This window comes from Cervus elaphus, chromosome 7 (genome assembly GCF_910594005.1).
Source record: "Cervus elaphus chromosome 7, mCerEla1.1, whole genome shotgun sequence".
Taxonomy (NCBI): domain Eukaryota; kingdom Metazoa; phylum Chordata; class Mammalia; order Artiodactyla; family Cervidae; genus Cervus; species Cervus elaphus.
Window position 1 is genome coordinate 37,731,567 of NC_057821.1, and position 25,289 is coordinate 37,756,855.

The window sequence follows — 25,289 nt, forward strand, 5'->3', positions numbered from 1 at the left end:
TGGATCAAAGTAAAAGTGAAGAAAGCCTACTAAGGTTCTGATGTTACCAGCATGCATTTTCAGAGTTTGGGGTTGGAGAGGAAGACAGGACAAGAGCAGAGTACAAAGTCTAACTCCCTCCCCACAAAGTTTGAGGGTTACTTAAGTATCAAAACTCTTGTTGCACAAAACTGTATTTATACTGTAATTATCATGATGTGAAACTAATGTATGATCTGGAACTATGGGGAGAAGGCAATGGCAACCCACTCCAGTACTCTTGTCTGGAAAATCCCAAGGACAGAGGAGCCTGGTAGGCTGCAGTCCATGGGGTCGCACAGAGTCGGACATGACTGAAGTGACTTAGCAGCAGCAGCATCTGGAACTATGGAAGATGTAAAGAGGAAAACATGTTGGAATGTAATGTTCTAAGGCAATTTTTTCTTTTATTTGCACACAGTTACTGGTATAACTAATGGCAACTATTTTAAAGTGATCACACTGGACAAAGAATACTTATAATAAACAATCTGCATAAGCAAGATATCTTCATTAATGGAGATACCCTCTGGAGGCAAACTACCAAAAGCACTTAATTGTATGTTTTAATTACCTCTTTTCCAGGTGGATGTATCTTTCATGACAGTGAGAGGTGACTTGTATGGTGCCAACTTATTTTTCACAATCTAAACCAAGTGTACATCAAAATACTCAAATGTCCAAGCAGTCCCATGTCAGTAACTCCACCTTAGTACTGACTCTTAAAAGAACTCAGGTCATTGGCTACAGTAGGCCCTCCTGAATTCCAAAGTAGCTCCAAGACTTTAATGTTTATGGCAGTAAAGCTACTGAACACTTCAGTTTCAATAAGTAAAGCACCCATGGCAGCAATGCAAAAACTTAATCATTGCTCATGCTCAAACCCATATTCCCCAAATTACTGTACCAGTAATGGAAAGCAGAGATAACAGACCTAATAACAGATGGCATTCAAGGTCCTTTAAAAAAAGGGAGAACGATATTATACAAGAATAGAGAACCTGAGAGCCACATTTACCTTTCAAAAACTGAAGCTCCAATCCCCAAGTCCAGTCACAAATGAACATGTCAAGTTCCTCCTGCTATTATTCAAATCATTATAAAATATGACAGAGGAGAGGTGGGAACAGTATAAAAGCAGCCTCAAAGGAAGGAAGGTAGGAAATGGGGCATCTGGCACTTGCTTATTGGCTTTAAATTCACACTTGTGGTCCTCAGCCCCTTGTGACAGGCATTATCACTGCCTTTCTGCAGGAATGTGGACAGTGAAACAAGTATAGAAATGTAAGGAAAACAAAGAGGAAGCACATTTTATATCACAACACACTACACTAATGCACATGCATAACTGAAAAAAGTTCCAAAATGGTACAGATGAGTAAAAAAATGCAGTATGTTTGAAATATTGTATCCGTATTTAGTACAACATAAAGACTCCCCAAATGCAAACACCCCAACCCCCAAAAACTAGTCTGTCCTGAGCCAGCACAGTGACTTCTGCCCTACAGGGACTTAAAGTCTTGAGGGAAACAACTTGTAAACAAATAACTGGAATGAAGAGCCAGAGGTGATCAACGTCTTTAAGCACGTTTTTAAGTGGTTCACCATGAGAGAGTGGTCAGCTTTCCTTAAAAAAGAAAAAAGATCAAGAAAGGCTTCAAGGAGAAATGACATGGTAGTGTGGGAGGCCAAGCAAGACAGGCGCCAAGTTACATACACTACTGCATGCATTTCCCAGCACATCTGGACCCCACACCACTAACACAGCGAGCACAGATCTTTGCTACAATTCCTGCTTGTTCACTTTCCACTTCTTAAAACCAGCCTATCACTAAAATCAGAATTCACTGAAAAGACTTATTAAGACTTGGCATAAAGGAGCTCCACTGTGAAAAACCACACCTTCAAAAATTAAATGTGTCTAAACATAGTTTACGAGGTAGAAATTATGTGGGTTTGAGATGCATTCTTAGTTCTAATCAGAAGACTGGCCAAACATTATTTTTAAAGCTTAATTCAAACCTTGAGTCTTGAATACTGGAGGGAAAAGAAAAACAACCTTAATTAAAGAAATTACAATTAATACTGATTATGAAATGTTAAAGACTGAAAGCTATCTACATCAAAATCCTCTGGTTACAGCTTCAATACTTATCTGGCCTAAACACAAAACTAGAATTTAGAACATAGGCTGTATCCTTAAAAAACATAGGAGGATTTTCTTGACCTAGTCATTTGACAGTAAAAACTATACAAACTGTGTTTAACTTTAAAACCCTCAAAATTACCCTTAAAAAAACACCCAAGAGAATGTTCTGCACAATCTCTTAGCCTTTTTTTTTTTTTTTGGTTAGATTAACTTTTTATTGGTTGCTTACAGTTAACAAATATGTGTACTCACTCATTTCCTAAATTAAATACCTTTACAACAAGATTAAGACTAAAATATGCTTTTCAGAATTTTTTAAAAAGATACAGCAAATCTTTATTGAAGTGAAGTGAAAGTCGCTCAGTCATTCCAACTCTTTGTGACCCCATGGACTATACATTCCATGGAATTCTCCAGGCTGGAATACTGAAGTGGGTATTCCCTTCTCCAGGGAATCTTCCCAACCCATGGATTGAATCCAGGTCTCCCACATTGCAGGTGGACTCTTTACCAGCTGAGCAACCAGCAAATCTTTATTAACTCCTTACCAAAAAGTTTTTTATGTTGGCACAAAATAAAATCACGTGCAAAACTGAGAAGGAGCGAGAAAAAGAAATCAAAGAGGGGAACAAGAGACGTAAAGGAACAAAATATGTGAGAGAATATGACAGGGAACTAGAGATAGGTGAGCCAGGACCTCAGTCAATAGTCAGGAGGGATGGAGATAATAAATAGGTCTCACTTTCTCACTTCTCTCCATTCAAGGTAAGCAGCTTAACAGAACTTGAGATTACAGGACTAGGTTTCAAATTATGGTACACTGCAATGTACCATAATTACGGTATAATCAGCAATGCCAGGGTTCCTGTGGAGTACAAATGAATTAACGTGTATGAAAGGGTAAGCTACAAAGAGCCAGAAAGAAGTTAATTACAGTTGCTACTGTAATTAATGCAATTGTAATCCTATCAAGACCTATAATGCAAACGACGTTTCTCAAAAGGAAGAAAGCAGCGAGATTTTTACAACTTTAAAGCACTGTAAGTTAAAGTCAGATTCCATTTATCTTTAAACCTCTGGAGGGCTAGGATATAGGTCACAAATAATTGCATTGATAATGATAATCAGGTTTTCAAATTTTTTTTTTAATGTATAAATCAAAGTAGATTCAAGGTCATCCCTCTCAGATCACTCACTAGCATTCTGATACAATTTCTTGGATATGAAGGAAGAGAAAGAAGCCAGAAGGAGGGCTCCAGGAACTGCACCTGGCCCTGGGTAACTCTAAGCATGGGTGCCCGGACAGTCACCGCTATCTTCCCACCCCAGGACACCTGAGTGACAGGATCCTTAGCATCATACCAGTGACTCACAAGGCAATGAATCCAGGTGAGAGGCCACGTGGCAGAGTCTCCAGCAGCCCCTGGCTTCCCCAGGTTCAGATAAAAGACCCTACCATCTTGCCATTCTGGCAAAGGGTCCCCCTCCCAGCAAACACTCTAGAGAATCACTGCTGCAAGTGATGTTCATGCCTTACATTAAATCCTCTCAAATTACTTTTCCCCCCCAGCAATCCCAGCCACCAAGATGCAAAATACCTGTCTCAAAGCCCCAAAATAAACACGCCCCAGGGTAGAACTGAAGTTGCTTTAGAGAAGCACGAAACTCTTAGGCAACACTGGGAAGTACACAGCCTGTCATCACCTAGGAGGGCGATACCAGGGAATGAAATAAGGGCAAAGGCCTGTGGGAACTGTCTTTACTCAAGACCCTTTTCACTGGAGAATATGAAGACACAGAGAAGAAAAATGCACAGTGTGTCTGCCACAAATGCCTTCAGATTCATTTTGTAAGTAAGACGACATAGGGGAAAAAAAGGAAAATCTGGCATGTGGAGATTAGTCTGCGAGAAAAAGCTACTGACATTACAGTAACTTTTGTTAGAGATCACTGTCCAAAATGTCACCATTGCCTTCTAATGACAGGCTCGGAAGCTCAGTTTTATATTGTAGACTCCCAACACTCCTAAAATTTCCGAGTTGAAGGGACCTACCATGTCCTACAATTTACAGCCCAGGAAATGGAGAACCAAGGAGCTTGTGTGGGTTGTTAAACACGAGACTGTGAGCAGCAGAGCCAAGTATTTCAGCATAACCCTGCATAGTCTCAATCAATGATTCTCACCCATTACAGCACCAGACTTCAGGGCAGCTTAAAGAAATGGTGCACTTGAATTTTCAGAGTTACAATAAAGATTTCATGTGTTAGAAAGCATCTTTTATGAAGACATTTCAATTACTATTTCTTTCTTACTCAATACAGCATATGCTTTGTTATAGTAGTACTGATTAAGTTTCTGCTTAAAAACCCATCCATAGTTGATCTCCTAACTGGAGATTCTGCAAATGAATTTTTCCATCCTCTAACTAGTAAGTAAGTGAAATTGGTCTTTATTCTTGCAGTCTCCAAAGTAATGGCTGCACATATGCTGTATGCTTTGTAGAGGGTTATGGGATGAAGTTTTCAAAGAAAATATGTGCATCTCCAAACATTAGATACAAAACTTTAAACTGTTCAAGAAAAAGAGAGGATCAGATTTCAATTTCTTGTCCAGTAACATCTGAGCCATCAAATTACTCTATGTGGCCAATTTTCTCACTTGTCTGTGATATATGATTTTGCTGGCAATAAAATGTTTTTAAGAAATTTTTCAAAGATGTCAAAATTTCATGTATAGTTTTGCTACTGGAGTTTTAGATAGTGCACCTCTAACATGACCTGGTTTTTCACTTTGTATTTCTATTTTTATAGAACTCAGCAATAAAGTACTAAAGAAGAATTACCAATACAATTTACTATTTTGTTGACAGTCATATTGGAACAGACAACACCACAATCAACCTACAATTTTACTCTCTATTTAAAAAATGTAATAAAGCTGATAGAATTATTCAATAGTCTCAACTATTCTTGCCACATTTTACTAAACAAAAATAGTAGAGTCTTTAAATGAAGACAAACTTTTCCAAATAGTAAGAAAGCACATATACACATGCAGAGTATAAAAGCAGTGTACCGCCTGCTAATTCTCTAAAAAGATAGTTACAATAAAAAAACCTAAGTACACTGAAGTTTTCTTAATTATATTAATTTTAAGGACTTCTATGAGACCCTCAAAATAGGATTAATTGATCTACTTGGCATTACTGAAGAAAGTAGCGAAGTGAAGTGAAGTCGTTTAGTCGTGTCTGACTCTTTGCGACCCCATGGACTGTAGCCTACCAGGCTACTCCGTCCATGGGATTTTCCAGGCAAAAGTACTGGAGTGGGTTGCCATTTCCTTCTCCATAAAGTAAACAGAAATTGGAACTACAGGACTCAGAAACCTTTATATCTGAGAATACCAAATACTTGAAAAGAAAATTATTAATCTACAGACATGAATAATGTGACTGATGTTCACACTTTATAAACTGTTTTAAGGTGAACAGCACTCACAAAAGTTTAGGCTACAATAATGCATTTTTAGAGAATTCAACAATTTGCAATCTGCCAAGTCAGTATCAAACTTTGCAGAGTTAACATGTAAGCCTAATTTTCACAGCAGGCAAGTCCTTGTTAATATTTAAACAAGGAAGGATGGAGCTGCTTTACCAGACAGATCACTGAGACCACAAACACATGGGCTGGGTCATGGGAAGCCTGAGAAGTTCAAACTTAAAGTAATTTCCTTTCCTTGTTTTGAACAATCAAATCCAGTGAACCATTATAATAGTTATGTGAAAACTACGTTACAATCATCAACCTAACGAACTAATCAACACTATGCACCCACCCCACTCCCACTCTGGAATAAAGAAATCAAAGTTAATGAAACACCCAAGTCTTCGTATCAATAAATCCCATTATCAGTGAAAGAAAGTGAAAGAAAAGTGAAACTGAAGTCGCTCAGTCGTATCCGACTCTTTGCGAACCCATGGATTGTAGCCCACCAGGCTCCTCTCTCCATGGAATTCTCCAGGCAAGAATACTGGAGTGGGTTGCCATTTCCTTCTCCAGGGGATCTTCCCAACCCAGGGGTCGAACCCAGGTCTCCCGCACTGTGGATAGACACTTTAACCTCTGAGCCACCGTACCACAAACCTTTATAAAGGTTTATAAACATTCACAAATTATCAGTGAAGGTAGCTGCAAACCATAAGAACATGCATCTCTGAATAGAAAATATAAGTGATGAACATACAAAAGGAGTGTAATTTAATTAACACACCCAAAACATACAAAACACTGAAGTTAGCATAGCAGAATTCACCTGGGAAACATACTTATGCATTTGAGTTTTAAAAGCTTTAATGGCAGAAAAGTATTTGACCAACTTAAAGTTCTTTACCTACTTTTATTTTCAAAAATAAACATGACTATTTCCCATGTTTAAAGAAGACTCTTGGGAGAGCATCTATTGGCTATTTTTGAAGCAGATAAATAATACTGGGACTGCTTATCATTTCTGTGGCTAGAAACAGGATTGATAATTTATAAAGTTATAGATATCCAGACAAGACATGCTAGCTTCCTCTCACAAACAGTCCTATCCAGTCATTATTCCAAACCATCTATTACAGAATAAAGTGATGTGAAGAAATCAACTTACAGTCTTATGGGAGAACTTTGCTGTTTGGGGCCATAAAGAAATTTGCTTGGTCTTATTTCTAAAACTACTATGATTTGAAAAATGCTATCTAAAAGACATATGATGAATAAAAAGTTCATTCTAGGACATACAAGAAATATAGAGGACAAATAAGTAAAGGTAGAGGACTATGGTTATTCGGGGAAACTAAAGGAGAGGAGAGAAAGGAAAGAGGATGGAAAGAACATTAACTGACACATCTAAGGAGGTAAAAATGCAATGCTTACCAACCTGTAATCACAGGTTAATACAGAACATACAGGTAAAACAAATAGGCTCATGAAAAAAAGAAAGACTGCAATAAATTTCTGGCTCCTTTAGTTCTCAAAAGGCAGAAGTTATCACCTATCTCATTGCACCAGTGAGACTGGAAAGTGTTCACAACATGTAGAACCAACATCCACCTTTTTCCACTATATTCAGATTATAGTAACTACATCAGAGATAACATAGAACGATAGGCTGTGTAGGAGTGTCCTTTCAAAGCATATTTTGAAAAATCAAGAAAATTATTTTACTGAAAAGCAAATACTGAAAAAGCAGCTGTGATCCAATTCTATGTGTGATCCAATACTATCCCAGGTGTATGAGGCTACTTATCCAAGCTCAGGTCACTTGCTTATTAAGTTTGAAACATCTTCAAGAAAATCTCCACTGGACTTTGTAGGGAGGTTACTCAGTCATTAACACTGGTAAAACCATACCTGAGACAGTTCCGTCTTGCAGTTTCAATTTACAAAAAGTTTATATTCTAAATCAGTAACAAATGCAAAGTACAGTTCTGACAGAGTAAAGATTAATAGCAATGTGTTAAATAAGAAAGAACTATTTGGTGAAGTACCCTGGGAATTCAGGTCAGTCTAATCCAGGACCACATCAATTACCAAGAAGTCAGAAGAAATGGAAAATCAATTAAACTTGCAGATTGTACCGTACTGGAAAGCTTTGAATTACTAACACTGGAGGCATCTGGAATTAGACTAAATAAAATACCAGCAAAACATATAAAACAACAGAGGCCTCTTTTACTAGAGACTGATGAGGGAAGAAATACGACATAACAGCAAAAACATTTTTTCTATTTTCAATATGTAATATTTATTTGCAATCATTTATCTTAAGCTACCTGGTTAGGCTATCTTTTACAAAAATGAGAACATTTTTAAAAGATTTTTTTTGTTTAGAGGACTTCATATATCAGAAAAAATGCTTAGATTTGTGTTTCCTCCAAAGCTTTTGTACCAAAAAGGGGGTGGGGTGCTTTAATGATCATGTGAAACATGACTAAGGTGCAATGAGTATTTTTTTAAAGAAATGTAAATCCTTTAAATACTATACTCCTTCTGATAGCTTCAGCTGCATATTTTGTTGAACTGTGAAGATGACACAGAAGAAAATCCTAAAGTCATCATAATCTGGTCTCTCCTAAAGCAAATGATATATAGGATGGTATTTTCAGGCCACTAGTGTTAAACATTGTAAGTCTTTAAGCGTTAACTTAAATTCTCCATTTTCCTCCAACCAAGAGAGACATAAAAGGAATATGCTTTATATGGTTTTACTATAATTATTTGGGTTGGCCAAAATATTCATTTGGGTTTTTCTATAACATCTTACAGAAAATCCTGAATGAACATTTTGGCCAACCCAATACAATAGATTTAAATATCTGTCACCAAAGTGTCTTATTAATATGTTTTTTAAAAAATTATTTCCTATAATGTAAAAACAATGCAAACAGGCTGTGGTAGGAGCTGTGTGTCCAAACCCCCATCAAGGAAGACATATGAAGGGAGCCCTACAGGAATCAAATGTGGAAACAAGACAGTTACAGCAGAATCCCCTAGTCAGCCTATATTCCATCTGGCCCTTCTGGGCAGAGCCTTCTTCTCCACGGAGCATTTATCAACCAGGGTCCCAGCAAAGCAGATGGCACACTGCATAATGGAAGAGATTTTAATAAAGGCGCTAATTACTAAAGTTTGGCAAGGTTAGGAAGACCAACAAGAGACAATGCAAGAGTCTCAGGCAAGCAACAACAGGGTGCTGTTTCCAGCCTTGGGCCTGAAAAAGCAGAGGAAAGGAAGAGTTACAGGAACCAGGAGAAAAACAGATGACTAGAGAGGGCCACCTGATAGGAGGTATGACCTTCGGGTTAGGATGAGCAGGAAAGAAGGAACTGAGAGAAGGGAATGAATCCTCCCATCTCACACTTCTAACAAGAGAAATGCAACTAGACAGTGGGTAGCAAGGATCCTACCAATGTAGTCCACACAGGTCTGCCTCCATGGACAGATGTCGAGGTGGGGAAGGGCAGGGAATGGGTCTGGCCAGCAAACAGAACTTCTCTGCTTATGTGTAAGTTCCTAAAATGAACGTAGAGCAAATTGAAAATAATATACAAGACACATCAAACACTGCAGTTGTCTGGAGCAAAAGGTTTAGTGTGAAAGTAATGGAAGAAACAGTGGAAATGGTGGAAGAGGCAGAAGTCACCAGTTAACTTGGTAGGTAACAGGCAACCACGGAAGGTACACGTGCAGAAGAGGAAAATATTTCCAGAACATGAAGGCCATATACACAGTCCAATTGAAAGGAGCATCTCTGCTATTGAAGGTCAGTTAGATTATTCCAGCAGCCTGAGTATTAGGGAGGTAGAAATAAATACACAAGAATTTTCCCCTAGTATACCCCAGGTATCGTAAAAGTCTTATCCATTTAATCCTCTCCATTTTAAACTGAGCCTCAGAGAAATAACTTACTGAAAGACAGACAGGAAATAGTTAACTGTTACAAGGACCACATTATTTCACTAACTTGTGCTGTCTTAAGGAAAGTAAGGATTGGCAGAAGAAATAGCGAAGAATGGAAAAATCAGGCCCAGATTTCCATTCACCAGAAGATCTCAGATGAGTCACATAACTTCTTCCTAGATCAGCTTCCTGATCTGCAAACTAAGGACGTCTACCAAAATTATTTCTTCTGTCTCTAAAATTCTTTTGTTGTATTCAGTTCAGTTCAGTCACTCAGTCGTGTCCAACTCTGCAACCCCATGGACTGCAGCATGCCAGGCCTCCCGGTCCATCACCAACTCCCAGAGTTTACTCAAACTCAAGTCCATTGAGTCAGTGATGCCATCCCAACCATCTCATTCTCTGTCAGCCCCTTCTCCTCCTGCCTTCAATCTTGCCCAGCATCAGGGTCTTTTCCAATGAGTCAGTTCTTCACATCAGGTGGCCAAAGTACTGGAGTTTCAGCTTCAACATCAGTCCTTCCAATGAATATTCAGGACTGATTTCCTTTAGAATGGACTGGTTGGATCTCCTTGCAGTCCAAGGGACTCTCAGGAGTCTTCTCCAACACCACAGTTCAAAAGCATCAATTCATCGGCACTCATCTTTCTTTATAGTCCAACTCTCACATCCATACATGACTACTAGAAAAACCATAGCTTTGACTAGACAGACCTTTGTTGGCAAAGTAATGTCTCTGTTTTTTAATAAGCTGTCTAGGTTGGTCATAGCTTTTCTTCCAAGGAGCAAATATCTTTTAATTTCATGGCTGCAATCACCATCTGCAGTGATTTTGGAGTCCCAAAAAATAACATCTGTCACTATTTTGACTGTTTCCCCATCTATTTGCCATTAAGTGATGGGACTGGATGCCATGATCTTACTTTTCTGAATGCTGAGTTTAAAGTCAGCTTTTTCACTCTCCTCTTTCACTTTCAAGAGGCTCTTTAGTTCTTCTTCGCTTTCTGCCATAAGGGTGGTGTCATCTGCGTATCTGAGGTTACTGATATTTCTCCCAGCAATCCTGATTCCAGCTTGTGCTTCATCCAGTCTAGCATTTCTCATGATGTACTCTGCATTTAAGTTAAATAAGCAGGGTGACATTGTACAGCCTTGACGTACTCCTTTCCCGATCTGTATTACTAAGATTTAAATCCTCAGCCTTCCCATCCTCAAACCAACCTGCCAGTGAATACCCACATCAACTCCACATCAACTTCATCTTCAACTCAACTCTTGCTGTAGACTATCAAAAACTCAACTACAATCTCTCCAATAAATCTTTAGCAAAACTCTTCAGTGACAGGCTATCCCTAATTAAACCAACCTGGAAGTGATAAGCCTTCTGTGATTCTGTGATACAGAAATATATAACCATCCCTCATTCCTGGTACCAATTTCCTAAAACTCTTATTATTTCCTGAGTGACAGCAGTGGGAGGGGCATCTTTTGTTATTCATAATAAGCTCCTTTCAAGCAAATCTGAATCTGTACTAATGAGTTAACTCCTGGAGCAAAGAGGCTGGTTGGTATCATCCCTGATGACATATTATGTGAAGTATCTTTTCATATGGTTATTTTCCACCTGTGTATCATTGGGGACGTTTCTGATATAGTCACTGGCCCATTTCTTCATCAGGTTGTTTATTTTTCAACTGCTGGGTTTTAAGAGGTATTCTGTGTAATTAAGCTTACAGTTAATCAGGTATGTCTTTTGCAAAAGTCTATGGATCATCTTCCCATTCTCTCAATGCTATCTTTTGCAGAGCAGAAGTTTTTAATTTTATCGAGGTTCAACTCATCAATTATCTTTCACAAACAGTCCCTCTTTGGTATATCATCTAAAAAGTCATTGCCACAACCATAGTCTGCTAGATTTTTCTCCTGTCTTCACTGTCATTTAGTTTTTTTAAAATATAATTTAGGGACTAGTATATGCTTGGTGGGCTTCCAAGATGTTTCAGCGGTAAAGAACCTGCCTGCTAATGCAGCAGAAGTAGGTTCGAGCCCTCGGTTGGGAATATTCCCTGGACAAGGAAATGGCAACCAACTCCAGTGTTCTTGCCTGGGAAATCCCATGGACAGAGGAGCTTGGTGGGTTACAGTCCACAGGGTCACAAAGAGTCAGACACAGCTGAGTGACTAAACAACAACAACAGTATATGCCAGGTACTCAAGACAAACAATAGAATCCTCAAGCATCCTGAAACACTACTTTCAGGAGTTCAATTGAACAACTGTTAAGGTAGTGATTCTCAACCAGGAGAGAGCAGAGCAGTCATAGTATAGTGTGAATGGAGTGGCAAATTTAAGAGCAGGGGCATCACAGTCATAATGCTTAGATTCAGATTCCAACTCCGTCATTTACTACCTGTATACCCCTGTGTCCAAACTTTCTCTTCTGAAAAATGAGGAAAAACAGATGTACCCACTTCACAGCACTGTTGCAAAATACTGAAATGGCTTACTCCATGCTTAGTACAGTGCCTGTCATTCTGTAAGTGGAAGCTATGGTACATATACACAATGGAATATTACTCAGCCATTAAAAAGAATTCATTTCAATCAGTTCTAATGAGATGGATGAAACTGGAGCCCATTATACAGAATGAAGTAAGCCAGAAAGATAAAGACCATTACAGTATACTAACACATATATATGGAATTTAGAAAGATGGTAATGATAACCCTATATGCAAAACAGAAAGAGAGACACAGATGTACAGAACAGACTTTTGGACTCTGTGGGAGAAGGTGAGGGTGGGATGTTTCGAGAGAACAGCATCGAAACATGTATATTATCTAGGGTGAAACAGATCACCAGCCCAGGTTGGATGCATGAGACAAGTGCTCGGGCCTGGTGCACTGGGACGACCTAGAGGGATCAGGTAGAGAGGGAGGTGGGAGGGGGGATCGGGATGGGGAATACATGTAGATCCATGTCTGATTCATGTCAATGTATGACAAAACCCACTACAATATTGTAAAGTAATTAACCTCCAACTAATAAAAATAAATGGGAAAAAAATAAATAAATAAACCTTAAAAGATTGCGTTGAGGTATGGTTTGAAAAAAAGTTTCAACATTATCACTGCCTCAAAGTTTTAATCCTGACACTTCATTTTATCTCAGAATTTCAAGGAAGACTAATATATAAGTCTAAAATTCTCATATTCTGTGGGCACCTAATAAATTATATAAATCTGGACCATAAAGAAGGCTGAGTGCCCAAGAATTGATGCCTTGGAATTGTGGTGCTGGAGAAGACTTTTATGAGTTCCTTGGACAGCAAGGAGATTAAACCAGTTAATCCTAAAGGCAAACAACCCTGAATATTCTTTGGAAAGACTGTTGATGAAGCTGAAGCTTCAATACTTTGGCCACCTGATACAGACAGGCAACTCAATGGAAAAGACCCTGATGCTGAGAAAGATCAAAGACAAAGAAGGGGCCAGCAGAGGATGAGATGGTTAAATAGCATCACTGACTCAATGGAGATGAATTTGAGCAAACTCCAGGAGACCGTGGGGGATAGAGGAGCCTGGCATGCTGCGGTCGGTCAACAAGGTCGCAAAGAGTAAGACACAACTTAGCAACTCAACAGCAACAGTAAATTAAAGATTCAAAATTAATGAATAACAGCATGTGGAAGGTAGTAAATACAATCCATCAGGAAAAGTATGTGGTTAAAAATCTCAACTTTGTGGAAGCAGACTTTAAAAAAAAAAAAAAACCACAAAATTTGCATTTATTAGAAAAATGGTTAAAATGTTAAGTGAGAGCCTCAATTCACTTAATATTTTAATATCATATTATCAGTTTTCATTTGTACTAATCTAACAGAAGTAGACTATAAATATTTACAAATTAATCCACAGAATTAAGAATGGTTTATTCCTCAGTGGCTTCAATAAGAATCTATTTCAAAGAATACTGGCTAATAAAACAATCAAAGGATAATCCCATTTTCTGGTGTAACTACAAAAATTACATACAGAAGAGAAATCAAAATTGAGTACTACATTTAACAGTACTTTCAGAAGAAATAACTACAACTAATTACATGATATAAAAACAAACAATGTCAATTGTACCTCAATAAAACTGAAAAAAGAGCAAATAAAGCCATTTCCTTAATTTAAGATTAAATCCTGTCTTCCTGATTCCAGATTCAAATTAAGTCTATTTTACACTAAAATAAAAACATGATTTATAAGCCAACCAAACATATGCCTCCCATATTGGACTGGTCAATGCATGAAGCAGGCAAGGACAAAATTTTATGATATTTGTCCAATAACTTTCATAAAAATGCTTAACAAGTGTTAACTAAGTATAGTACCTTCATGATATATTTCAAACATATACATTACCCCACTCATAACACCCCCTAGTACTACTCCTCAGATGAAATCACTTTATGGTTTGATGAGTAGATACCAAGTGTTAGCCATTTATCCATAGTTGTTCCATAGTGTTTTTTTCCCCCTTACAAACTATGAGATAGGTGACAGATAAAGTAACAGACCTGTCTCTTGATTTTTTTCTATACATCATCAATTCACTTAGATCTACTTCATCTATGATACAGTTCAAACAATATACACATTATCTCACTTTCAACATTTACCTTTAATTGTTTCCTCCACAACTTCTACTACACGATCTATCTGTTGAACCTAAAAAGAAAACAAGCTGTCAGGCAAGCAATATACATGCAAAAGAAACATTAATTTTTGTTTATCCTTCTGCTTGGGTCAAGAGAACACATTTTGAAACACATAAATGCAGGTCTTCTTTAATTAAAGCATTTGAAGATAGTATAAAAATACTCTATATTGTTTTGTGTTACAATGAAGTATAAAATTATCACTCACCACCCTACAATTATAATTAAAGAAATCATATTACATTTAAATAAACTGCCTGGAGTTCAATTAGAATAGCCTATCAAATATAAACTCAGCACATCCTGAGATATAAACTGCAGTTTAATTAAAACATGTATCTTCACACAGAGCTTCAAGGAAAATAGCATAATATGACAACCTACAAAAAAGGACTTGCTGGTATTAAGAAGATCTCCTTCAAATCTGATGCTTTATTATTTTAACACGGAAACCCCTTTTAATGAATTTCTACCATGTGATGAGCACTCCGCTCAGGTCCGTGGAATACAAAATCAAATAACGGCTCCTGCTCCAGACACCAGTGACTAAAGATTTCCCAGGGTGCCATGGGAACACAGAGGGAAGGCATTAATAATAAAAGATGTCTGAGTAATCCAGCAGTGCTTAGTGGGAACCAAAGGTGACTCTTGCGGGATAAACAGGATTAAGATAGAAGCCCACTAAGGGGATTCAGAAGAGTGGCTAGAGTTTGGAAGGAAAATGAAAACAAGCAAAGATTGTAGCCCAAGAAGCAAGAAGGAGAGCAAGACAAGTAAGTAAGAATAGGTCATAAGCTGATATTTTTTTCTACATTTAAAATCCTCAAAATCATTATTGTTCTATTACAAAACAGAAATATTAAAGAGAAATAAAGTAATTTGTAACACTCTCCATTTCCACTCCTTAGATGAAATCACTCAAAATGGTCTGATGAGTAGATACCAACTGTTAAACATTTATACATAGTTCTGTTCCATAGTGTTTTTTCCCCTTACAAATTATGAGAGAGATGACAGATAAAGTAACAGAACTGCACCTTGACTTTTTTTCTAGACATCATCAATACACCTAGATCTACTTCATTCATTTTTCTAGTGCCTATTATCTTATGTATGGATATAAAATAATGTGGAAAGCAAAGAGGAACTAGAGCCTCTTGATGAGGGTGAAACAGGAGAGTGAAAAAGCTGGCTTAAAAGTCAACATTCAAAAAAGGAAGATCATGGCATCTGGTCTCATCACTTTGTGGCCAATAGATGTCCTGGATGTGGAAACAGTAACAGATTTCATTCCCTTGGGCTCCAAAATCACCGCAAACGGTGACTGCAGCCATGAAATTAAAAGACGCTTGCTCCTTGGAAGAAAAGTTACGACAAACCTAGACAGCGTACTAAAAACCAGAGACATTACTTTTCCAACAAAGGTCTGTATAGTCAAAGCTATGGTTTTTGTAGTAGTCATGTACGGATGTGAGAGATGGACCATAAAGAAGGCTCAGTGCTGAAGAAATGATGCTTTGAACTGTGGTGCTAGAGAAGACTCTAGAGAGTCCCTTGGACAGCAAGGAGATCAAACCAGTCAATCCTAAAGGCAAACAACCCTAAATGTTCATTGGAAGGACTGATGCTGAAGCTGAGGCTCCGAATACTTTGGCCATCTGATGTAGAGAGTCGACTCACTGGAAAAAACCTCGATGCTGGGCAAGATAGAGGGTAAGAAGACAAGGGGGCAACAGAGGATGAGATGGCTGGATGGCATCACCGACTCGATGGACATGAGCTTGGGCAAACTCAGGGAGACAGTGAAGGACAAGGAAGTGTGGCGTGCTGCCATCCATGGGGTCACAAAGAGTCAGACGTGGTTTAGCAACTGGACAACAGCAACAATCCACACATTCCCCTACTGATGAACATTTCCGTTATTCATCTTTCATTATTATACAAAAACGTCACAATAAACCCAACTGAAACAAGAAGAACCTTTTAAAAACACTTTATTAAATCTCTTTGAAACATTCTTCTGGCCTCAGTGCCTTATAGGAAATAAGGGAAGACGTGTGAGAACACACTGAAGCCAGCCCCACCTGTGATCACTCAGCCTAGCATGATGGCGGTGCTAACAATAATTGCTGGGAAACTGTCAAAGGCAAAGTAAATCTCAAAGTTAGATCTTCACTCGTCAACAAACCTACCTAACTGGAGATGGATGTGTCCACCTAGAACCACTGGAACCATCAAGCTTGGTTATAAAAGAAATCCACATGGCTTCCTTATACTAATAGACTGTGATCAAAGCTGAGATAGCAGAGAGTTCAAAAAGGAAGAAGTAGCCAACAGTGTCAAATGTTTCAGAGGTAACAAGTAACATAAAGAGTAAAGTGAGTATGTCTGATTTAACAATAAGGGTGTCAATTAACCTAGGAGAAACAGTTCATTAATCATGGATCATAAGAAAATGGTGACAGCTAATTTAGATGATGCTTACTAAAAGCCAAGTAGAAAAAAAGAGAAAGAGGACACCTGTAGCTAAAAAAAAAATAATTGAGTATATACGTGTTAGTGTATTAATCCTTTTTTTCCTTCTTTCTTTCCTTTTTTAAAGTATACATGCTAAGTAGAGAAGGGGCATAGGGAAAAAAGAAATGGAGGCAGAAGAAATAACTAACAGAGCTAGGTCCTTCAGGAGGCAGAGAGAGTAAGATCCAAAACACCAGTAGAGACACAAGCCCAGCATGGGAGAGGGGCCAAGTCATCCTCCTCGGAAACAGGGGGTTAGGAGGGAAGCATGAAAACAGATGCTATTATTCTTGTAGAAGCCAGAAAATACTAAGCAAGATTCCCATCTGTTGGCCTCAACTTCCTACATGAAATAGAAGTTCATCTGCTATGAGAGAGAAAGAATATTGTTAAATAAAAACACAGTGGATGTTTAAAATACGTGTTAAAAGGTTTAGTACCTGTTAAAAGAAGTAAAGACTAGAAATACATAAAAATTGCCAAAGTACTGAGACCCCAGTTGAAACACGGTACTGAAACACCATGAACTTCTAACAGGGACTCCTTGTATAGGTGTCATTTTTCCCAGGGCCCAGCAATTCTTCTGCAGGAACTGAACAGTTAAATTAACTGATCCAAGGTTTGTTCATTCTATCATTCATTCATTCACTCATCATTTATTGAACATCTAACATATGTGATGAACAATGAGTCCGAGCAAACTCTGGGAGACAGTGAAGGACAGGGAAGCCTGGCGTGCTGCGGTTCATGGGGTTGCAGACAACTTAGTAACTGAGCAACAACAACATGTGTGAGGAAGGTTCAAAAGGCTGAGGAAAGAGCATGGAGAGATTTACAGGATGGACATGAAGGATACAGAAAAAAGGGAACTAACTATGCCTGTGGAGAAGATGATACTTCAAGTACAGGGTGCAGAGCAGAGCCAGGAAGGAGAAACAAAGTGGCTGGGCATTAGAGAAACCAAAGAAAGAAAGGAGGATGGGTAAGAGGGAGAGAGGACAGAGAGAGAGAAGAAAAAGAGAACAGGAGGTGATAATAGAGGACAGGTATAAGCATTTAGCATTTTTGAAGAATAGCAAGATCTTGTCATGAGAACAATTTGCTGGAAAAGGATAAAAGTGATAACCACTGGAGTTGAGAAGTAAGGAAGGTTAGAATGTTGGCAAGACATTCCATATGGATACTCAGATTGCCCACAATATTAGAAACACGGGTAGGACAAGGAAGGAAGAGTTGGTCACCTTTCCCAGCCAGTGTAGGTGAACAACCGACACATCAGTTGAGGATGAAGGCAGCATAAAAGAAGCACAATATGAAATAATTCAATGATGGAACCAAAACAAAAATTCTTTCTTATGCACTTGGAGTATAGCAGTTCAAACGGAGTACTGCACCCAATCTCGCAGCTCATGGACTCAATAAGAAGCAGGATCTCTAGAGAAGAGTCAGAATAGCATGTGGGAGGAACAGCTGAAAAGTTGGAGGTAAGCTAAAACTGTAAAATTTAGAAGAAGACACAGCCATAAAGCTAAATGAACTGTGTATAAGACAACGGTTTCTTACTATTAAATCAAAAGTATGAGCGACAAAAGGAAAAAGGCAAACTGAATATGGAAATTAAAACCTCTTGGTATATCAAAAGACACTACCCAGAAAATAACAAAACATAGAAAATGGAAGAAAATTTTTGTAAATCATATACCTGAAAAGAGACTTGAATCTAGACTATATAAAGCACTATTCCAATGCAGTAAAAAGATAAATAAGCCACTTAAAAATGGGCAAAAGATCTGAACAGACACTTCTCCAAGAAGATATACACATGGCCAATAAACACATGAAAGGACGTTCAACATCATTAGCCAACCAAAGAATGCAAATCAAAACCACAATGGAGGAAGTGGAAAGTTATTGTTTAATGTGCACGGATTTTCAGTTTGGAAAGATGAAAACGTTCTGGAGATGGACGGTGGTGATGGTCACACAGCAGAGTGAATGCACTTAACACCACTGAACTACACACTTAAAACTGGTTAAGATAATAAATTTTATGTTACACATATTTTATCATAATGAAATACTACTTCATACTCCTTAGGATGGCTATTATAAAAAAGACAGACAGTAACAAGTGTGGGCAAGGATATGGAGAAATTGGAACCCTCATCACATGCTTCTAGTAGGAATGTAATAAAAATCATGCTGCTGCTTTGGAAACCAGTCTAGCAGATCCTCAAACCACTGAACAATATGATCCAGCAATTCCAATTCTAGGTGGATACCCAAGAGAAATGAAAACATATGTCCACACAAAAAACTTGTACACAGTCACAGCATTATTCATAATACACAGAAGGTAGAAACAACCCAACTCCCAGTTTCTGATGAACAGATAAACAAAATCTGGTATTATGCATACAACAAAGTATCATTAAACCATAAAAGGGAATGAAGTATTAATAATGTTAAAAACATTATGTAAAGGAAAGAGGCCAGAGGAAGAAAAAATATTGTCTGATTCCATGCAAACGAAATAACCATAACAGGGAAACCTTGAGAGTCAAAGTCCATGAGTGATTGCCTACAGATGGGTGGGGGAACAGAGAGGCGGGCACTGTAAGGAGTATTCTGTTTCTTTTTGAAATGATGAAAATATTTTAAAAACTGATTGTGGTGATGGGCACATAACTCTGGGAATATACTAAAAACCACGGAATTACACACTTCAAATGGAAGGTAGTATGATGTTCCAATTGTATCTTTAAAAAGCTGTTGCATGTATCTTTAAGGAAAAGGGGGGAGGAAGCATTTGGTTACAAAAAAAGCAGGGGAGAAGCTTTAAAGTGAATATTGTGTCATTTCCATTTCTAGTAAGGAGGTTACTGGAGGAAGCAGTGGGAGAAAAAAAGAAAGAAGAGGAGCCAGTGAAGAAAGAGAGTCAGGGGAGGGGGAATTAAATGGAAGAAGGAAAGGTCAAGAGGCAAAAAGCACAGGGTGGGAGGCAGGGAGAGAAGAAAAAACAACCATGAATGAAAACAAACTCAAGATTCACATATAATAATGAAGAATATATTGAATTCATTCTGGGGAGAAAGCTGTTCTTAATTAATACTATAAATTGTAGCCCTGAATACACAAGAGCTTAGTCTCAGGCATATAATTCAAATAAAATAAATAAAACAGTATCTTGTGTCCTTCAGGCACTTCGTTATAAATATACAAGGGGAAAAAAAAGACATGCAGTATGTTCTATTACTGACTCCATATGTTCTTGACAATGAAGAAAAGAGTTGGTGAATAAACAATTCATAAATAACATTAATGAGTCATTCTGCTCCAGAACTTTTAAAAGAAGCCCATAAAAATATTTTTTCAGCTATTATGAACTATTCCAAATTTATAATGCAACATATATTCAAGAAATAAAACTATACAAAGTTACCCAAAGCAAATAAAAGAGCTAGTCTGTTTCCTAATTCTTTTGATGAGCAGTGCTCTCTAATAGACCTTTCTACAAAGAGGGAAATGTTTACATGTGGGGCTGTCCAACATGGCAGCCACTAGTCACATGTAGTTACTGCCTGCTTGAAACCTGGCTAACTGTGACTGAGGAACTGAATTCTAATTTTATTTCATTCAAATATACACCTGTGGTTATTGGCAACTGCAGTATGGCTAAGACAGCCACCCAGTTTGCCTTGATAAAGGCGGCCCCAGGAAACTAACACACACCTCAAACACAATTTTGCCAACCTGGCTAAAATAAAAGCACAGACCAGGAAGAGGTTGAAACCGTCCTACAGTCAGAGATACAGCTTTAGTATGTGCATGAAGCATCCTTTGTTCTCAACAACCAGCAACTAGATAAATTAATGACTAGTAATAATGAGCAATTACCTTGCCCCAGGCTCTGTACTAACATGCCACATGCACCATCACTTTTAACCCTCACAACATCCCTCGGCAGTAGATACTTACTGCTATTTCCTAGGCTGAGGGAACTAAGGCATGAAGGTATCCTGCTAAATTCTTACCAAGTAGTCTTGAAAAGACCCTGATGCTGGGAAAGATTGAAGGCAGGAGAAGAAGGGGATGACAGAGGATGAGATGGTTGGATGGCATCACCAACTCAATAGACATGAGTTTGAGCAAGCTCCGGGAGTGGGTGATGGACAGGGAAGCCTGGCGTGCTGCAGTCCACAGGGTCACAGAATCAGACACAACTGAGCGACTGAACTGAACTGAGTCTTAGTAAATCTTATCTAGAAACGGCACCGAGGGGGGCAGGTTTCTCGAATTTCCCTTTTCCTTTATATGCAGACGTCATTACTAAATACTAAATCAGTTCACAACTGAACTTGGACTTTCAAGTGAACCCGGGCAACAACTATCCCCCCAAATGCTCATCCGCAAATCACCTCTGCTGTGCATGTGTTCATTCAACACGTATCTATTAAGCACCAACCAAGCACAATGACTGTTCTAGGAACCCAGGAACTAATGGCGAAAAACACCAAGTCCTTGCTTCTGGTTGGGGGAGATAAACAGCTAAACAACACAACACGTTCATTTCCTATCATGCAGACCCTATGAAGAAAGCAAAATGTGGGAGTGACTGGAGGAGGAGAGGGCAGTTTTTTACAGCGGGCCAGGCCAACTTCTGGACAGGCACTATTAATGCTGGGACCTGAGCAAAAAGCCAGGAACACCAGTCTGAACCTCCAGGGGGAAGATCACACACAGACACAGAGGAAGAGAGACGGAAGACACGGCGAAGGAGGGGCGCCGTGGTAGGTAATGAAGTGAGATAATCACAGGAGGGAGCCTATGGAAGTCCTTGCAACTCATGATGTGCCGATCAGATTTTATTCTACCTGCTGAAGAAGTCACTGAAGGATTAACAGAACAATCTCAACAGCATCGCTCAGGTTAATACTATCGAAAATGTGCAAAGACTACTCTTCATCCATATTTCTCTATTACTTGGTGTGGGTCTTTTTATACCTGCATGAATCTGGCTGGGGTTTCACTATCTCTTGATTTTATCCCAAGACACTTCAGATCCTTTCAGGAGTAACAAAGGTTATACACTATAGATACACATCAACATAAAGACTCTCTCTCATTAGCACTCCTAACCCTGCCTGTACACAAATAAACTAGGACAATCTGCCATTTCATTCTAATTAAGCAATATCAGACCAAAACTTTAAAACCACCTAAAAATTCTATCAACCTTTGAAAGGAAAAAAAAAAAAAAAGCTTTTCTTTTTCTGTGAGTAACTATACTATGAAAAGCCTTTTCCATTAAGTGTATATTCAGATTTTTCACTCTTACCATAATGGGAGTTTGATCCAATAATCAGCACAGGTTAAAATTCAATACTGACTTTATGGTTAAAAACAAAAATTTTTCTCTTTAAAAAAATTTTTCTTTAAGCTGTTAAGGAAAGTCCCTATCTCTATAAATGCTATTGGAAGAGAACTCAATTTCCAAATCTCTTAAATTTGGGGAAGTCCAGAGTAGTCACTAGTTAACTCTACTGGAGTAAAATTTTTTGAATTCACAAGTCCCTGAACAAGTTTACTCATGAATTACACAAAAGAGCATTTGACGCTACATGTGGTTTAACTTTAAAAAAAAAAAAAAACAACTCTCTCATCTGCCAGTACATGATCTCCTTTCATCTCTTCATTGAGAAAAATTCTTCCCAGTGGTAGAAATTGCCCTTTCATCAAAAGTTATGTGACAACACATTCCACACACCACTGAAAGCGTACTTTCTACCTGAATGGTACCAGTGAGTGACGAACACGGAGTAAGAGATAAAAATTACTAAGTGAAAGATGAAGCCAGCCTAGATGGATGCCAGCAAAATGGGGATCGGTACCAGGAACTTTTCCCTCTTAAATCCAATTAAAATACCTATAAAACTTTCTGGGGGCAAGAGGGAGAAACCTTAAGCAGCTAATCAACACACTAAACTCAATTATATAAAGAAGCATTCCCTGGAACATTAGAATATTATGGCCATGTTAAATAATAGGACATGTTATAAAGTAAAAAATTATTTTTAAAGTAATACTAAAGTTGAAGAAAACAGTACTATTAGAATTCAAACAGACATATACATTAGGGATGTAAATCATCAATAAATAATTTGCATGCAATAGGCAGAATAATGGTCTCTCAAACATGTTCCAGTCATGATCCATAGCAGGGAGAGTAAGTTACCTTCCAAGGCAAAAGGACTTTGCAGGTATGATTAAAGACCTTGAGATGATGAGATTAACCTGGATTAGGCAAAGGGACCCAATCTAGTCCCTAAAAAGCGAAGTCCTTAAAAGCAAAGAATCTTTCCCATCTCAGGAGATGCGAGGCAATGCTAGAGGAAGGTGCAGAGAGAAAGACAGCATTGCTGGCTGTAATGATGGAAGAAGGGGCCACAAGTCAAGGAATGTGGTGCTGCTAAAAGTTGGAGAGACCAAGGAAGAAGACCCCCAGCTAGAGACTCCAGGAAAGAATGCAAGCCTATCAACACCTTGTGTTTAGCCCAGCAAAACCCAAGTCCAACTCATCTCCAGAAGCATAAGATAATAAAAGTGTTATTTTAAGCAACCATGTTTATGGTAATTTGTTAAGGGACATACAAAACTCATACATTAATTAAGAAACAAACATGATAAGAGTTAGCATCAAAGGAGGAAAAGAAATTTTAAAAATAAATGCTGCTGACAAAACTGAGAACAATACGGAAAAACATAAATGCATACTTGATATTTAACAAACATCCACTCAACAAATATATACTGAGCCAGGCACTAAGTACAGAAAATAATGTAAAATATGTAAAGCTGTAAAATAACAGCAAAAAAATCCCTGACTTTCTGGACCTTGTAAGTGTTCACGATGGTAAACTGCAAACAGATTGAGGAGTTGAACAAATCCCTTCCATTCTTTAAAAAAAAAAAAGGGTGGGGGGAGGTTAAAAGAGAAAAATATACATATTTTATCAGACCTGTTCCTAGATTCTGGAAACATAAATTTTAAATTTTGAAACCACAGGAGATATTACCCACTCATTCCCTTCTCCCTCAAATTCCAAGCTTCCACGATATCAATATTTTAAAAGGCAATAAAAAATAATGATTAAAAGACACACACACACATTTTCCCCCATGTTAAAATAAGGTTGATTCCCTGCTGTTGAGTTGTAGGAGTCCTTCATATATTCTGGATATAAACCCTTTAGGAGATATATGTTTTGGAAATATTTTCTCCAGTTTGTGGCTTATCTTTTCATCTTAACAGTACCTTTGAAAAGTCCGATTTATTCATTTCTTTTCCTTCCTGTCCTAAAAAACAGTGCTCTGTGTGTGTGTGTCTGTGTGTCTGTGTGTCTGTGTCCTATCTAAGAAACACTTCCCTAACTCAAGGTCACCAAAAGAGAAGGTGATTAAAAAAAAAAAATTCGAATGTTCTATTAAAGATATATGGATAGCAAATAATCACAAAAAATACGGTCAGCATCACTAGCCAACAGAGAAAAGCAAATTAAAGCCACAATGAGACACTATTAATACCAATCTCCTGCTACAACTGCTAAAATTAAACTGGCAGTTCCAACTCTGGTCAGGAGGTGAAGGAGCTGAACTGCTGGTAGAAATGCAAAACAGTACAGCTGTTTTGGAAAACACTTTGGCAATTTTTAAAAGGCTGAGCAAATGCTAACTACATGACCAACCAGTATCATTCCAAGGTATTCACCCAAGAGAATGCAAACACACACAGACTGTGCACAAATGTTGACGGCAGCTTTATTCTTCAGAGCCCCAAACTGCAAACAACACAACTTTTCCATCAACTAGCTGAACGGATAGACAAACTGTGGTCCATCCATATAGTGAAGTAACTCCATACAATAAAAGGTAAAAGAACTATTGAGGACAACATGTATGAACACAATGAATTATGCTAAGTGAAAACACAAAGTAACATATACAAAGGCACAGCGTGTACTATCACACTTTCCAAATACTGAGGGTTTTAAATTGAAGGTTTATGGAAACTGTATTGAAAACGTCTTTGGCACTATTTTTCCTCCAGCATTTGCTCACTTTCTATCTCTGTGTCACATTTAGGTAATCCTCACCATATTTTCAACTTTTTCACTATTATATTTGTTATGGTGATCTGAGATAAGTGACCTTTAATGTCACTCCTGTAACTATTTTTGGGCACCATGAACTGTGCCCATGTAAGACAGAAAACTTAACTGACTACTGAAATGACAAAAAAAAAAAAAGGCTTTAGAATACTACATAAACTTAGCTGATAAAGCAGCAGCAGGATCTGACAGAACTGACTAATTTTGAGAGTTCTTCTTGTAGGCAAAATGCTATCAAATAGCATTGCAGGCTAAAGAGAAATCATTCATGGAAAGGAGAATCAA

General features: G+C 38.1%; 1 protein-coding gene across 7 annotated transcripts in view; it reads right to left on the reverse strand.

The window, feature by feature from the left end:
- Positions 1–25,289, reverse strand: part of CDKAL1 (CDK5 regulatory subunit associated protein 1 like 1) — a 580,103-nt gene that overhangs the window by 386,161 nt on the left and 168,653 nt on the right. For all 7 annotated transcript variants that reach the window (XM_043908414.1, XM_043908415.1, XM_043908413.1 and 4 more), the window contains one exon: positions 14,281–14,329. In XM_043908414.1, coding sequence (XP_043764349.1) covers positions 14,281–14,329 — 49 coding nt within the window. The remainder of the gene's footprint in view (positions 1–14,280; positions 14,330–25,289) is intronic.